This window comes from Oryzias latipes, chromosome 22 (genome assembly GCF_002234675.1).
Source record: "Oryzias latipes chromosome 22, ASM223467v1".
In the NCBI taxonomy this organism is placed as follows: Eukaryota; Metazoa; Chordata; class Actinopteri; order Beloniformes; family Adrianichthyidae; genus Oryzias; species Oryzias latipes.
Window position 1 is genome coordinate 25,456,457 of NC_019880.2, and position 17,155 is coordinate 25,473,611.

The 17,155-nt window shown below is 41.8% G+C and overlaps 1 protein-coding gene and 1 long non-coding RNA gene across 10 annotated transcripts in view; one reads left to right on the forward strand and one right to left on the reverse strand.

Annotated features, from left to right (window-relative positions):
* Window positions 1-1,214: 1,214 nt before the first annotated feature.
* Window positions 1,215-16,934, reverse strand: LOC105357000. The gene is made up of 2 exons (XR_002872591.1): window positions 16,893-16,934; window positions 1,215-1,288 (listed from the first exon to the last, which is right to left on the reverse strand). It is a non-coding gene; the product is annotated as an uncharacterized LOC105357000 (long non-coding RNA).
* The window catches only part of LOC101166919 (dynactin subunit 1), a 59,337-nt gene continuing 45,594 nt past the window's right edge, over window positions 3,413-17,155 (forward strand). For all 9 annotated transcript variants that reach the window (XM_023951323.1, XM_023951324.1, XM_023951325.1 and 6 more), the window contains exons 1-2: window positions 3,413-3,664; window positions 10,368-10,619. In XM_023951323.1, the coding sequence (XP_023807091.1) occupies window positions 3,632-3,664; window positions 10,368-10,619 (285 nt within the window). In that variant the 5' untranslated portion in view covers window positions 3,413-3,631. The remainder of the gene's footprint in view (window positions 3,665-10,367; window positions 10,620-17,155) is intronic.

Here is a 17,155-nt window from a genome sequence, read left to right on the forward strand (position 1 = left end):
GTACTACTTCTATTTGACGCAGAGAATGACACCCATTTGTCAAAGTAAAAATATAATAAATATGAACATTTTATGCAGACTATTTATGAATCTTCTGTGTTCTGATCATGGAAAACGTGGCAGATTTATAAATAATAAGATTACAAACACATTGGTGTAGATTTTATGTATTTGTTGATAAATAAACCCTCAAGTCATTAGTCCATGGCAATATTTATTTTTGTGCCGCTGAACGATTTACGGGCTCTTGCGAGGAGGCATTTTTTTTTCCGTAGTTTTATCTTATACCTTACTGAAAATAGCTTAATATATGAATCTGTCCGTGTTCCTGGCAATAATTCAACCGTTTTTCGTGAGATCAAACCAAAAACGAGCAGATATGCAGCATCACAGGACAGCAAGGAGGAGGAACAGACGTCTAAGAAGATTTCCTCTGCCAGACATGAACAACCTGTGAGTTAAACTTAAAGTTTTTTTATTAGTTCAACTTAAGCATTTGTTACTAATTGTGCTCAAGGTTACACAGTCTGCTGGGTAAGAGTTTAACATTCTTTTTCAACACTGGATTATGAACTGTATAGTCTAACTACATGAAACACTTGTGAGATCAAAGTTTAGTATTTTTTATTCAGAGTCACACCATATCACTTGTTTTAAACAAAAATACTTTAATTTTTAAATATTTATATAAAAATCCAAAAACCCAGCCAAAAAAAACCCTCGAGATTTTCCAGCATTTATAAATACGTCACAAACTAAAATTTAAGACATCAGAATAAAATGAAACATTAAAAAAAAATCAGATTTTATTTTCTCAATGAAATAATTATTTTTCTATTTTACAGGGTATTCCATGTCTCTACTGCTTTGCCAACATAAAGGTGTCTGTCGTGGCCCTTCACGCTGACGGTCAGTCCCACGCAAGACCAGACCGGCAGACCCGCAGATCGGTTGACCCGCAGGACCATTGAGCATCTCGTGGAGCAGCTTCGGGTTCCTCACACTCTGGGGGCACAGGAGACTGAGGTCCTGGTGTTTTTTTTCTGGCTGGCGTGTGGCACATCTTACAGTGTGGTAACCAGAGCCTTTGACATGCCACGGTCCACTGTGAGCGACGTTGTCCACAGGACGGCAGACCGCATCCTCCAGCTGATGAGCAGGGTCACCCAGCTTCCCAGTGGGAATGAACTGCCATTAGTCACCTCTGGTTTTTCAGCAGCTCGCTTGTTCTTGCACCTTCCAAAAGGCTGTGGGGAACACTGATGGCTGCCACATAAGAATAAAGGCCCTAAAAGAAAATGCAGCTTGTTATTTTAACAGGAAGCTTTTTTATTCCATTCAACTGCAGGCCGTATGTGACTCTAATGCCAAATTTATAGATATTTTTGTTGGGAATCAAGGATCAGTCCACAGTTCACAGGTTCTACGTAAAAGCCCAATTTATGCAAATAAAACATTACCCACCTGAAGGATCCTTTTGGGCGATGGTGGGTATCCCTGCATTCTTCATCCCATCACGCTGCAGACACCCTACAGGGAACCCATGAGGAATGCGGTTCAGGCCCGTTACAACCAGCACCACGCCAAGACATGCTCTGTGGTGGAGAGAGCATTTGGCATTATGAAGATGAGGAGGAGAGCAATATTTCTGGGGGCACTGGAAGTAAAACCAACCTTTGCAATGAAAATCATTGCCTGCAGTTCAGTTCTGCACAATCTGTGCATCAGCGAAGGGCCCTGCTTGGAGCCACAGATGTTGAGCCACACCAGGAACCAGTAGGACGGGTAAAGTGGCGTCCGTCTGCAAGGACAAATCTCTGCTTTCCTTTCAGCTCCAACTGTGACACACATGACTCTAGAAGACCAGGATCATTGTTAAGATGTATAAAAATAAACATTAACATATAAAACGAAAATGTAAATATGTACATTTGATATATGAAAATTCTTTTGAGATTGTTAAAAATGGCTCAGATTTAAATAATACATGTAAATAATTCATTTTTGTTACTGCATTTATTAAACAAATTGCAAAAACAACAACGACGTTACATTTTGTGAACAATATTTTAAACTCAGGTAAGCTTAACAGACTCTCCTGTCACTCTTTGTCCCTTCGTGCTCTTTCCTCCCTCCTCTTTCAACAACAACCTTTACCCCAACATGACAACGATTACAGTTTAATGATAAATAAATACAAATCTGATCAAGTGTCTCTTACTCCCATCCGGCACAAGCTTGCCTGATAACAAACAGGCTCTTTTTCCATCCATAGATGGATCAGATTTTCCTTATCCTCGTCAGTCCCTACATATATAAACACATTTAAAAAATGTGTTAATAACTTATTACTACGGTTAGAACTCACTCATTTTTTGATGTACTATCAACACCGTTTGTTTTTAGCATTCGGCGCTAATTCGCGCTAGCGTTAGCTTTAGCATTACCGAAATTGATGAGCTTCCAAACAATGTAGATAGTCGATTGAGGAATATAACATATTAAACACATCATCTAACGTATTTACAAATATATTTTACAACAGATACTTGATACTTTTAAATATACTTACATTTTTAAGTCCTCTTTCTCGCGCAACCGTCCGCCATCTTCGAATAATTCAAGCGCAGTGTATTGTGGGTCACACGCAATGCATTCTGGTATGAATGCAGTGCATTCTGGGCAATATTCGCCGATCGAGTGAGCATCGATCCACACTGGTTTTTCGTAGAGAATTCTGGGAAATTTCTAGTGCACATGATTTTTGAACTGTAGATTCGGAGAGCACTACAAAATGGCGACCGCACTATATAGTGCACTATATAGAGGTTAGAGCGGTAATTCGGACACAGCCACTGCTTACAGATGATTTCTGGTTCCAATATGGCGATGTTTCATGTGGTTTGAGCCGTAAGTAAAGCACTTTTTATGGGTAACGTCACACTCACTCCAGTTCTCATATACAGACAATAATTCATAGTGGATGGGAATGTTCTGCATTCCTTTCTTACATGTTTGGTTGAATGCCTGTTTTACAAATGACCCCTTACTCCCCAGCGCTGAAAAAAGATGACTGTGCAGAAAAGGGGATGGGGGGTTTAAAAGCTCTATCTATTCATTTTGTCAATAAAGGACTAAATCCCAGCTCTGTGCCCCCCAGCCCGGCCACTCAGAGGGGCAGAACCAGACTAAACGATTTTAAATGAGCCTCTTCTCCTGGTGGTGCTAGATGACTGTCTGTGTTAGCATTAGCACGTCAGCCAGGAAGGAAGCAAATTCAATATGTTCCTCACCCGGTTCTGAAGGGAAGAAGGATTGTGGTAAAACCTGTGTTTTGTGTTGCAGGTTTTAGGACCCAGCACCCCCCCCCCCTCCCCCAGCAAAAAGCAGGTGCAGACAGAAGTAGGAGGCAGTGCTGCTGCTAGGCTCATGCACTCACAGCACACCCAGACTGGCTTTTTTTCTCAGCTGCTGAGAGGAGGGACAGGGGCTCAGAAAAGGGATGGTGCGAGCCTGTAAGGAGACAGCACATAGGAACAGTCCTTCTCTTCTCGCCCCTCTGCTGTCTCAGTGACGTTCTCGTTAACATACTTGGGATCGGCAGCGTGGGGGGGCTCGGCCACCAGCAATCATGTCCCTGTCCCGGAGGAGCCCCCACAGTCGGGTAAGTTCGCAGACATCAGGCTGAAGGAGCAGAGTGTGGGGATGAGCTGATACTGTAGGGGATCTTTTATTTCAGCCGGTTTCACTGAGTCATCTGAGACTGTCCCTGCTTTGTTGTAAGGGAGGGGGGCTTTGTTTGCTCCAGATGCTTCTCTGAGCTACACCTTAGTGCTGAGATGTTTGTATTTTGGACCTGCAGATGAAGTGGTGTCAGGTGGTCAACTAGGTCTCCGTACTTAGTGTTATGGTCCAGCACACTGGATTGTGGGCCAGAGGAGTTTTAGTCTGTCTGATCTCTGAGACCTTCTACTTTCCTGATGAGCCTTTATTTAGAAACATTTAGGCTTCCAAGTTATTGCCTTTTTTCTCCACATCCTACATTCACTTTAAGGCCAATACAGATGTTTGGAGCTTTTTAAAGGACAAACTGGTGAAGGTTTGGTTACGAGCGACACAGCGTCTGCCACCTTTGGATTTTGTTTCAGTTATGAAGTCTGACGGTGCTTTGTAAGAGCAGGGCGGCTCTGAATAATTCAGCGACTCATCAGGTCTGGCAGCACGTGGCACACAGGGAATAACCAGGACATAGACCGTTCCCTGACCATCTCATGACTCCAATGATGACTCTGCTGGAGGGACGTTTATGTTTGCTCCCAGGCTGTGAAGAGTGTTTCCTCTTTTCCATGTTTCTTCTTTGTTTGAATTTTCAAATCAAACTAATTCAAATGTTTCACACAGAGTACACAAGTGAATAGTAAGTGCAGTTTTTACATAAAGGGTATTGTTAAAGAAAAAAAAATCATGAACCAGTGACAGGTTTCCAGAAACTTTGTCCTTTGAGGATTTTCCTAAACTCTTGAGGTTCATTCAGACATTTCCTCTTAGCTCAGCAAAGGTTTGGGTCTTGAAAATGCTGGACATTTCTGTCCAGTCTGTTTCTGATGGTGGACCATTGACTATACAGTAATCCCTCACTATAACACGGTTTACTTTTCACGGTTTCGCTACTTCACGGATTTGCATCGTGCATTGTGTTCTGCATTCTGATTGGCTAAAAAGTCACTCATCTTCTTCTCCACCTGTGCGTCAATAACGTTGCAGTTTAATATGTACACGTACGTAAAACAGCTCGCCAAATTTACATTACGTCCGTGCAAATTCTCTTGATGGTGGCAGGTCGGTGTATAAGGATCTTTTTTGCAAAGCAGAAAAAAGAGCGACAACAACTGCCTATCTCTATGTTCTTCTACCGAACAAACACAGCTGCACCGCGGGCTTCAACAGAAGAAAACACTGCAGAGCGGAGTCAGGATGCAGCGACTCAGTCTGAAGAGCAGTGAAATACACCTGAGTTACTATTTGTCCCACTGTACTTTGTACTTAATTCATAATCATTTTAAATTTTCTCCCGTTTAATCCAATTACGCGGGTCGCGGTGGGTGGGGCTAATCTCCGCAATTTGAAGCCTTCTGTTCACATTCATTAAAATTATTATTTAACAGTACAGTACAGAAGTTATTTGTTGAAAAAACGTTTCTAAAGTACTTTAATTTGTGAAACTAATGCTTGAGCCTGTAAAATGGTTTGTTCTGTCTTTTCAATGTATAATAGAGTATTTAATAGTATAATAATGGTTAAAAAATAAAGGTTTCTACTTCACGGATTTTGTCTATCACAGGCTCTTTTTGGAACGTAACCCCTGCGAAAAACAAGGGTTTACTGTATCTGAGAACTGGACTGAGTGGCCCCTCCTTTCTAGCGTTCCAAACAGGAAGTAGCCGCTGGTTCCATGATGCTAAAATCCCATGGGCTTTTATAGAAAAATAAACAGCTGTTACTTAGTCATTCTATTGGTCAGAATAACCATTCTTATCATATCAGCTTGGAAAAAATGTCAGCCCAAAGTTCAAGTAACTTTGAAAGAACTCAGTCTCTCTGGTCTCCCATAGCCAATTCCGTGATTTAGGGGGCGATGGCGGCTCTGTTGGTCGGGGGGTCGGGTCCGGTGCCTAGGTGGGGCGGGCTGGGTCTTCTGTGCTTGGGTGTGGGGGTGTGTGGTGGGGGGGGGGGTGGAGTGGTGGTCTGGCTTGGCTTGGGGGGGTGGACCCTTTGCCTGTGCTGGGGGGGGGTTGGCGGGGGGTCCTGCTCGGCGGGGGAGGCCCAGCGGCGCTGGATGGGCTGCCCATCTACTCCTGCCCATCTACTCCTAAATATCTAAGGAGCGGTTAAAATTGGCAGGTAGGGTGCCAGGAGGACATCTGCTGCTTGCTGGCAGTGAGGTCCAAGCACCCCCCCTACCAAGGCCCTACTTGTCTAAGGTGCAAATAAAACCAATAGGGGGGGCCTATTCCATACGGCAACCATGGGAGGGGGACCACTGCCAGGTAGCCCCCCCCCCAAAAAAAAAGTGCATCGCAGGCTGACACCACCATGCACCATGATCGGATCAACACCTCTGCGTAATGCACCTATCTCAATCAGGAAGAAATTTTGACCCGAATGGTTCTGATCGGTGCAGAGTATCCCGGACGTTGTGTTTACGTAACACATTTTATTCTGATCAGGCAGTTATTCCAATTACTTTTGACCATGTTACCGCAGCTACTGAGGATTATTACTTTTTAATCCACACCCTGCAGCCAATCAGAATCAGATATTCACCCGGACCATGGTATAATTGAAGGTAATGGACAGTTAATAGCCTTTTAGGCCGCATTTACACTGCAGGTCTTGATGCCCATATCCAATTTTCTGACTATGTCCAATTTTTTTGACGACCCGCTTACATCATCTTTTAAAAGTGACCCGTATCCGATTTTTGGATTTACACTATACAATGCTGAAACTATCAAACGTAGACATTCTGAGGACTACGTAGCAGCATTTCCGCCTTCCGCGGACCTCCTTCGGACTTGTGTCTGACTGCGGTTGTCATGGAGGCAATGCAGCGACGGAAGGAGGCCTTGCCTTGGGAGCTCCAGAATGAGGCAGGTGCAGTAGTGGATGCGCGGAAGAGTAAAAAGGAGGGCTGCTCGGCTCTCTCTGAATTTTGAATGAGGAAGTGTTTGCAGATGTGCTGTACTAACAGTTTGATCCAAGTGTTGAACCTTTCCTGCGCGATGACTTCTCTTTTTCCGACCGTGGTCAGAAACGCACGGGAGATTTTCTCCAGGGCCGAAGGCGGATTCTCCTTCGGGGTTCACTTTCCCGTTCTGAACCCTCAGCCTCCAGAGTGGGTTAAGAAAGACTCCAAAACTTTTGGGGGATACACCTTATTTTTACACCTTATTATCCGCGCTCACACCCCCTCTCACTCCTTGCACACACACACTTACACACACACACACACCCGCACACACACACACACACACACACACAGCACGCGCGGTCCCCATCATACACGCCCCCACTCTGCAACACAAGCAAATAAATAAACGGCTTCTAGCCTGTTCCAGAGCTACGGTGTCCCACTTGATTAGTTACCATTTGCGTCCCGACCGGGACCGGACCGGAAATAACAGCAGTTTCTGACTACGGTCTGAAGCCTGAGGCTGAAAGGTAACACTCTGACAGCAACATCAGCGCACAAAAGCACTTTAATAAGTCATGTGATCTCAGTTGGTGGTGTCCTGAGTTGACGTCACTGACGTACGACTCGCTTTTACTGGGGAATGTCCGATTTGTCTGCTTACATGGCACACGCAAATGCACGTATCCGATTTATTTCCACATATGAATGAGGCCTGAATCCGATCTGAGAAAATCGGAATCCATGCGCTTTTTTCCTGCTTACACGTTCACCGGTCATATCCGATCTGAGCCATATGAGAGCAAAAAATCGGATTTGGGTCACTTGAACCATGCAGTGGAAATGCGGCCTAATTGTAGTAGGGACTGGTTAGGGTCAGGTCTTCGTATTTTTTTTTTTTTTAGATTTTCTTTTTAGTTAAAACAAACACTGTACCTTTCATTAACTTTTCATCTATTGTTTTCCTTTTTCTATGGTGTGTCCAAACATTTAAACCCTGTTTTGTAACTTAATTCTGGTTAACTGTGGTTTATTGGTTCATGCATGCAGGGGTTTTAGTGAATGATATTCCATTAAAACCAAAATGGTCTGAGACTCCATGGCTTTTTGTGAAGCATTGTTGCCATGGAAACATTTTCAATGTCTCATGTTGCCTGCAGATCAGTGGATTCTGACAAAGCGTTGCTTATTTAGGTTTACTCATTTTTTTATTTTAAAAGAGTGCAAGCTATTCAAGTTATAAACTGGCCAATCAGATGCTTCAATAAAAGTATGTGGTCTAACATTGAATGGTTGAATGATTTCATGTACCCAGCTTTGAAGTGGTAGGGGTGTGTTCTTTCAAAAAGGTCACCCCTCATTTGTGAGAGTGATTACCATAGAAACGATGACTAAGACCGATTCTGACCAAACACTGCTTACTGACGACGTCTGACTTCAACATGGCAACGTCAACATAGAGAAAAAATAGTGACTCAATAGACTTCATTTGCACCATGGGGGGGCATTTACCATCTATTTGGTTGGAGCCGGAAGTAAGACAATTTTTATTAGTTATGTCTCACTCGATCCAGTTCTCATTTACAGTCAAGGATAAAAACCTAAAACCACGAAACTCAAGTCTTCTCAATGGCTTATTTGAACCCCGTTTAGTGTAGTTTAGCTCAACTTTAACCAAAAAGGGCAAGCAAGCAGAGCAGTGGTTGGAACGTGCAAACGGAGGCTGCTGTAGAGGTGAGGGTTCAATTACCGTGGTGCAATCTGCTCACAATTTCAGGGTTAAACCAGCTGTAAAGTAGTAATGAAGATGAAATCTACCCACACAGGCATTTATCCATCCATCCATTTTCTTAACCTGCTTTATCCCTTTTGGGGTCACAGTGCTGCTATAGCCTATCCCGGGATCTGTTGGGCAAAGGTGGGGTACACCCTGGACAGGTCACCTGTCTGTTGCAGGCCCAGAGATGTTTAACAGTTTTAAAATCACATTTTGCGTTGGTTTTGGTTTTAAAGTCTGCTTCTTTTACATTAGAGTAAATAGAAATTGATTTGATTCTTTTATGCGCCACCTGGTGAACTAGCATGATTCTGCTTCCTTTTATTTTTTGTGCACTTTAGCCCAGAAGATTGCTTGTAGAATCCAGTGACGATAAAGGCGAGTCTGCTGTTCTTAGGTGTCTCTTTTGCAGTAATGCCACAAGCTAAAGCTACATCTCTGCCTCAGCATTGTGATAAAATTATTTTATGTAACTCCTTCACTCCAAGGCTGCTGCAATTTCATTGTATCCACATGTACAATGACAATAAACGATTCTGATTCTGATTCTGAAATAAGAAGCTGATGATCACTGGCTGGACAGAGTCTGCTCACTGGCCTAATGGGTTTGATGTGGAAACATTTGCAGTCAGCTGAGAATCTTTATGGGACCATGAGGTGACTTTACAAAAGTTTGTACTTAAAAAGCAGGAATTATTGAACAATAATGGGGACTTTGACTAGAGACTTGACTCTCATGCGGAGACTAGACTTCAAACTTGAGGGTTGGGACTTGTCAATATTCTCTATTTTCAAGTATTTTATTTATTATCCAGAGAATTGGTGTTAGGTGTAAAATATATGTGCTTCAGCTCTGGAACTGAGAAAACAGAAACAGCTGTTTTTGTGTCCCCACAGTTACTTAAATTTGTTTTTTTTTATGGTGAGAAATGTTTATTTTTTCACTATATGTTTCAGACATGAGACTTGGATTTGTCACCATAGACTTCAGATTTTACTTGAACATAAATGTAAAGGCTTCTGATTTGATGGACTTGCAAAGATGGACTTATGTGCATCTCCGCTCTTGCATCACATTAGCTGTTCTTAGCAAAGATCTACCATGTTTGAGAAGTTTGTTCCTCAGACATGTTTACATTTGTAATGTTTTTATCTTTTCCTAAAAAGAATCATATTTTAATTGTCAATGTTGATGTTTTCTGCCTCTGTGCTGCTGCGGTCTTCAGAGGTTTATCTTTGAAAGCATCAAAGATAGCCCTTAGTGATGCCACTTTTCTCAGAGTATTTCTGCTGAGTCACTTCTAGGACACCATGCTCTAAATTAGGTTAAGCAGAATATTAGGCTACTAAATGCTGCATCAAGTTCAGAATGAATGAATATTTTAAACTGCAGTTTTACCTCAAGCATCACTCTGGCACCAGGAAGCCTCGCCAGGTTTCTGATGGCACACAGAAAGAAGGAGCAGCAATGTCTGAGCTCCCACAGTCTGAACCAGCTTCTGTGTGCATCACTTGGATCTAGTGTTCTTCTGAACAAACACTTCAGAAGGAATCATGTGTCATAAAAATAGCATTTCATGGCTCTCAGGTTGTGTTGTTCACAGAGGCAGAAGCCATAGAGAGTGGAAGACCCAGAGAAGCAGGACAGATACTGACATCAGAAATACGTCATTGTCTTATACTCCAACATAGCATAAGCATGACAGCACTTAAACAAGATCAAAACATAACATGCAGGGGTGGGTTTAAAATGACTTTCTACAAAAACAGCTTAGGTGACAACAAACTGAGAGCTAAGAAACCTCACAGTGTCTGCAGGGAAGATCAACGATTTCCACATATACAATGTATTGAGGTTGGTTGTTGTCATGGTTCAACAAAGTTTTCATATATTTTCAGACCACCAGCAGTGGCAGCAGCAGGATGAGCTCGGACGGGGGCGGGCGGCCCCTCAAGGTGGGCTCTCTGGTGGAGGTGATTGGAAAAAGCCAGCACGGGACGGTGGCCTACATCGGCACCACCCTATTCGCCTCTGGAAAATGGGTGGGGATCATCCTGGACGAGCCCAAAGGAAAGAACGACGGCACGGTGCAGGGCAAGCGCTATTTCACCTGCGAGGAGAATCATGGCATCTTTGTTCGACAGTCCCAGGTGACTACAGCTCGCCACGCCCTAAGAATCTATTTACTGTATGAGGGACAGACACTTACAACATGGATGCAGAGCAGCAAAGTATTTTTTTATTGCAGAACTTTTGATGTTTTGTCTGTTAGTATTTAAACCAAATCTGGTGTGAAAACTGAAAAGGCAATCAATCAATTTTAATTTTAAAGCGCATTAAAACAAATAAAATTGAACAAAGTGCTGTACATTAATAGCTAAACATAATAAAACTTGAGTTTAAGATTACAGAGCAAAATATCACATATGTCTAAAAGCTTGGCTAAAAAAATGAGTCATAAGTCAAGTTTTAAAAATGGACAGTGAAGATGCTTGTCTACTATTTAGCAGCAAAGTGTTCCAAAGCTTCGGAGCACTGATAGAAAAGGCTTGTTCCCCTCTACACTTCATTTTAGACCTTTGTATCTCAAAGAGAAGCTGATCCGCTGAACTGAGACACTGGGCTGGAGTGTATGGTGAGAGAAGCTCAGTGAGGTAAGGTAGGGCGAGACCAATCAATGATTTAAAAACCATTATACCATGGTCCGGTTGAATACTCGATTCTGATTGGCTGCTGGGTATGCGTTAAAACCTGATAACCGCACGGTGAAAAAAGAAGTTCCGGTCGGCTAGCTTAAATGATTTGTATCACTGCGCCGGCTTCTGTAAAACAACCTTTTGCTTCATCATCTGGGCAAAAACAAGCGGTAAGCGATTAACTTTCCCTCTGAATTGATGCTTTATTCAACCCATCGGGACGATCAGCATATATATATATCGCCGAATCTTGACTGCAGCGGTGGTGCTGCGCAACGCGGACTATATGTTATATATATGTACTATATGTTACGTGATGCGGCGCAATGCGCCGCATCACGTAACATATAGTACCTTGTTTATGAGAAAAGTGATCCAAATCGAAAAAAAAACAAGAATTAAGGACTAAAACCTGGTTAATATGTATTGCTTTTGTAAGTGACCATGGTATAAGCGGGTTAATGGCCTTCGAAGTGTGCGGTTACTACTTTTTAACGCACTTCGCGGAAGCAACCGTCCTCCGCTTCGCGTCGGACGGTTCAGGCTTCCACGGCGTGCGTTAAAAAGTAGTAACCGTACACTTCGTCGGCCATTAACCCTTACATAAGAGAACCTTAAAGTGAACTCTAAAAACAAAAGGTAGCTAGTGTAGGGAATCCAGAACTGGTGTGATGTGGTCTCTCTTTCGCGCTCCGACACGAGCAGCAGCGTTTTGAACAAGCTGCAGATGTGAGGGACAACTGGGTGACCCCCAATAAGGTGAATTAAATGTGGAGCCAAGGGACATAAATTCACCTTGGAGAGGTCACAGGAGCTGCTTCTGTTTTTTGGACATTAAAACTCAGAAAGCTTCGGGCCATCGTTCTTTATTGTCATGTGGACAGGAGTGGTGTTAAAGAGGAAACTTTCTTGTTAATGGGAACATATCTGACTATCATCAGCATAACAATGAAATACTCCATGTTTTCTCATGATGGAGCCCAGTGGAAGGAGGTGTAAGGAAAAGAGAAGAGGTCCTAAAATTGAGACCTGAGGAACCCCACAAGACAGAGGTGCTGGGACAGATGTATATCCAGATAAGATCACACTCACGGTTCTGTCTTCCAGATATGATCTGAACTAGTTAAGAGCAGTACCACAGAGCCCTACCACGTCACTAAGCCTGAACAGTAAAATTTTAGAGATCACATCTCCCCTATCCTCAAAGCTCTTCATTTGCTCCCGGTTGCTTACCGTTATCAATACAAAATCTTAGTTTTGACTTTTAGGGCCCTTCATTCTCAAGCTCCTCCATATGTTTCGGATTTGATCGCCCCCCCCTCAGACCATCTCGTGCACTGAGGTCTGCGGATCAGAACCTGTTGATGGTCCCTCGCACACGGTTCCGGACTAGAGGAGACAGATCCTTCCAGGCTGTTGCTCCCAAACTCTGGACTGAACTTCCATTGTCCCTACGTTCCCTGGACTCAGTGAATTCTTTTAAAAGTAAACTAAAAACCTTTTATTTTTGCAAAGCATTTTAACTGAAACTGCTTTTATTGGGCTGGGCTTGAGATGATTGTTTTACGTGGTTTATGCTTTATATCTTTTATGTTTTTATGTTTTTTACAAGTCTATATATACATATTTTAACCTGTGAAGCACCTTGTGACTTTTGTCTGTGAAAGGTGCTGTACAAATAAAATTTCCTTACTTACTTACTTACAGTAGGACAAGGACCACATGTTCTCCTACATCAGTTGTCCCGCATGCTGTCAGAGCAGTTTCTTTACTGTGAAGGCTTTTAAAGCCTGATTGGTAAACCTCCAGGACATTGTTTCTGACCAGAAAAGATTGGAACTGTGTGTAGACGACCCTCTCCAAAACATTTGATAAAAAATGAAGCTTAGAGATAGGCCTAAAATTAGCCAACACTGCATCGTCCTGGTTTCTTAACCCTTGTGCTATCCTAGGCACTTTAACGTTGGGAGTTGGGTCATCTAGACCCACTAGACAGTGCTCTGAACCTTTTTTCTTCAATGATTTGTGATCTTCACTGGTGTCCATGGATTACATGAAATCTTTCCACCTTTATCCACCTTTGTCATGGTAGGGAGAACACGTCAATGCAAGGGTGGGTCATCTAAGATCGCACAAGGGTTACGCAGGGCTTGAACAACGGAATGTTTAAAACTCAAAGGTACCACACCAGATGACAGACTTTGGTTATTGAAAGCCAGGACTGACCAATACTGGGAAAAATGTGTTTAAAGAAATGAAAGGGCACAATGTTTAGAGGAGAGCCTTAGGGCTTGGATTGGCTGACAATTTCTGCCAAAGAGGACAGACTCACAGACTCAAACCGCTCAAGTACAGCTGAGGGTGAAACAGACTCATTGGATTTGCAAGTGGGAGTTGAGATGTTTGCTTTTATGTTATTACCTTTATCAGTAAAAAATGTAAGAAATTGTTTAAAAATTCAGATGATGGTTCCTGACCAATAGACTGTGGGGTGCTGAGAACAGAGTCAATGGTTTTAAATAACAGACTTGGATGATGGCTATTTCTATCAATGACATTAGACAAATATTCAATTTTTGAGTCTTTAACAGGAATCTGGTAATGGTGCCAGCAGTCTTTGAGAATAAAAAAAAAAGTTGATTAATTGAAATAAAAAATTGAATAAACGTAGACAGTTTAGCTTTAAATACACTTTTGTGAAGCTTAATTGTATCTCACACATTAAATTTTTATGTCTTCTTTTTAAAATGTGCTAGTAATTAAACAGGCCAAAGAGGAAAGAAATCTCAAAAATCGTAACGTCTGTCAAGACAAAATAATTACAGTGGGGCAAAACAGTATTTAGCCAGCCAGATCTCCCTCTTAAAAAGATGAGAGACGCCTGCAATTTTCATCATAGGTATACCTACACTATAAGACAAAATGTGAAGAAATCCCAAAAATCACATTGTCTGATTTGTAAAGAATTTATTTGTAAATCATGGTGGAAAATAAGTATTTCAGTCAGAAAACTCATGCAGTAAAATTTATTTTCACATTCTTTTAGTTTTGGCATTCACATTCCCTTTGATGCGCAACATGGGTCAAAAGTGACCCGGCTGAGATTTTATTTTTGATTGTTACGCCCCCTTTGTGTCTAGGGGCACCGAGCACGCATAATATAAAAAAAGTAAAGTTTTGGCTAATAATTTAACTGTAAAAAAAGACACCAAACGAATGTCTCCATAACAATATGACAAATTTATTTACAAATAAACAACCAACAAGAACTAAAAGTGAAGCTAAAAGGCTTCAGGGTGAACCAAGGCCAAAATAACAAACAAAACCCCAACTAACTGAAACATGTAATCTTACCTGCAAAAGAAAGAAAGGGAAATCAAAGACAAAACACTAACCTCCCTAACCTAACAAAAACAGGAGAAAACATGTACTAAAGAAAATGGCGGTTCACCCCTACAGCTTCACTTAACATAACTATAAACCAAAAGACTAATCAGAGATGGCACAGACAATACAAATAAGAACTAATAATACAAAATACAAAATTGCAACACACAACTAAACAAGAGGTAAAATAAAAAACAAAATGGAGAAGAGGGCCAAGCTGCAGTGGAGGCTGTTGCAGCAAGGCTCCCTTCTCACCGGCTAGATGTCCAAATATGAGGTGCCGTGTAGGACATTATTCAGAATTAGCATTCACATACACATGTGAAATCTCTCACATACACATGTGAAATCTCTCACATACACATGTGAAATGCTCTCACACACACTACTGAAAATGCTCTCACTTACACATGTGAAATGCTCTCACACACACTACTGAAAATGCTCTCACATACACTAATGAAAATGCTCTCACACACACTACTGAAAATGCTCTCACATACACATGTGAAAATGCTCTCACACACACTATCCAAAATCCTCTCACATACACATGTGAAAATTTCAATAGAAACGGAAGGCATTTCAGTAGAAACGTTTTTTTTTTTACTTTATTGTTAGAAACGAAGTTGGTCGACTGAAGGCATTTCAGTGGAAATGAACCTGTGTCCGAATTCCTGCCCTGATCCCTAACTACTAAAACCCTATATAGTGCAGAACTATATAGTTCTATATAGTTCTCTGAATTAAAAAGCAATTCAGACACCCGTGCTCAGTACTTTTTTCTTTTGGGTGTTGTTCATAACGCGCTTGACACGGAAACAAAGTGGCGCATTACCGCCACCACCTGGTCTGGAGGCGAACTACTCCTATTTAACGCGGAGAATGACACTTATTTGTTAGAGTAAAAACATAATAAATATGAACATTTTACAAAGACTATTTATGAATTTGCTGTGTTCTGATCATGGAAAACGTGACTGATTTATAAATAATTAAATTACAAACACTTTGGTGTTGATTTAATGTATTTGTTCATAAATAAACCCCCAAGTTATTTTTTCATGCCAATATTTATTTTGTTTTTGTGCCGCTGAACGATTAACGGGCTCTTGCAAGGAGGCATTTTTTTCTGTATTTTTCTTACACCTTACTGAAAATGGCTTTGAAAATGAATCTGTCCGTGTTCCTGGCAATAATTCAACCGTTTTTCGTGAGATCAAACTGAAAACGAGCAGATATGCAGCATCACAGGACGGCAAGGACAAGCAGACATCTCAGAAGATTTCCTCTGGATGCCCTGACCAGACAGAATAACTTGTGAGTTAAACTTAAAGCTTTTTTTTTAGATAAACCTAAACTTTAACTTAAACTTTGTTACTAATCATGCTCAAGGTTACACAGTCTGCTGGGTAAGAGTTTAACATTCTTTTTCAAGTGAGTTGTGTAGTCCAATTACATGAAACACTTGTGAGTTCAAAGTTTAGAATTTTTTATTCAGAGTCAAACCATATCACTTGTTTTAAACAAAAACAAAACAAAAACTTTCATTTTTAAAAGTTTAAATGAAAATCCAAAAACCCAGCCAAATAAAAACCACGAGATTTTCCAGAATTAATAAATACTTCATAATCTAAAATGTAAGACATCAAAATAAATAGAAACATTAAAAAATGTGATTTAATTTCCTCAATGAAATAATTAATGTTGCATTTTCCAGGGTCTTCCACGTCTCTACTGCTTTACCAACACAAAGGTGTCTGTCCTGGCCCTTTACGCTGACGGTCAGTCCGACACAAGACTGGATTTTCGGTTGACCCGCAGGACCATCGAGCATCTGGGTCGATGGTCCTGAAGCATCAGCTTCGGGTTCCTCACACTCTGGGGGGTCACAGGAGACTGACGTCCTGGTGTTTCTTTTCTGGCTGGCGTGTGGAACATCTTACAGTGTGGTAGCCAGAGTCTTTGACATGCCACGGTCCACCGTGAGCGATGTTGTCCACAGGACGGCAGACCGCATCCTCCAGCTGATGAGCAGGGTCACCCAGCTTCCCAGTGGGAATGAACTACCATAAGTCGCCTCTGGATTTTAGCAGCTCGCTTGGTCTTTCTCCTTCCAAAGGGTCACAAGGAGCATTGATGGCTGCCACATAAGAATAAAGGCCCTAAAAGAAAATGCAGCTTGTTATTTTAACAGGAAGCTTTTTTATTCCATTAAAATGCATGCTGTATGTGACTCTAATGCCAAATTTATAGATATTTTTGTTGAGAATCCAGGATCAATCCATGATTCACGGGTTCTACGTAAAAGCCCAATTTATGTAAATCAAACAAACCCACCTGAAGGATCCTTTTGGGTGATGGTGGGTATCCCTGCATTGCACATCCCATCATGCTGCTGACACCCTACAGGGAACCCATGAGGAATGCCATTGAGGCAGTTACAACCAGAACCACTCCAGAACACGCTCTGTTGTGAAGAGAGCATTTGGCATGATAAAGATGAGGAGGAAAGCAATATTTCTGGGGGCACTGGAAGTAAAACCAACCTTTGCAATGAAAATCATTGCCTGCAGTTCAATTCTGCACATTCTGTGCATCAG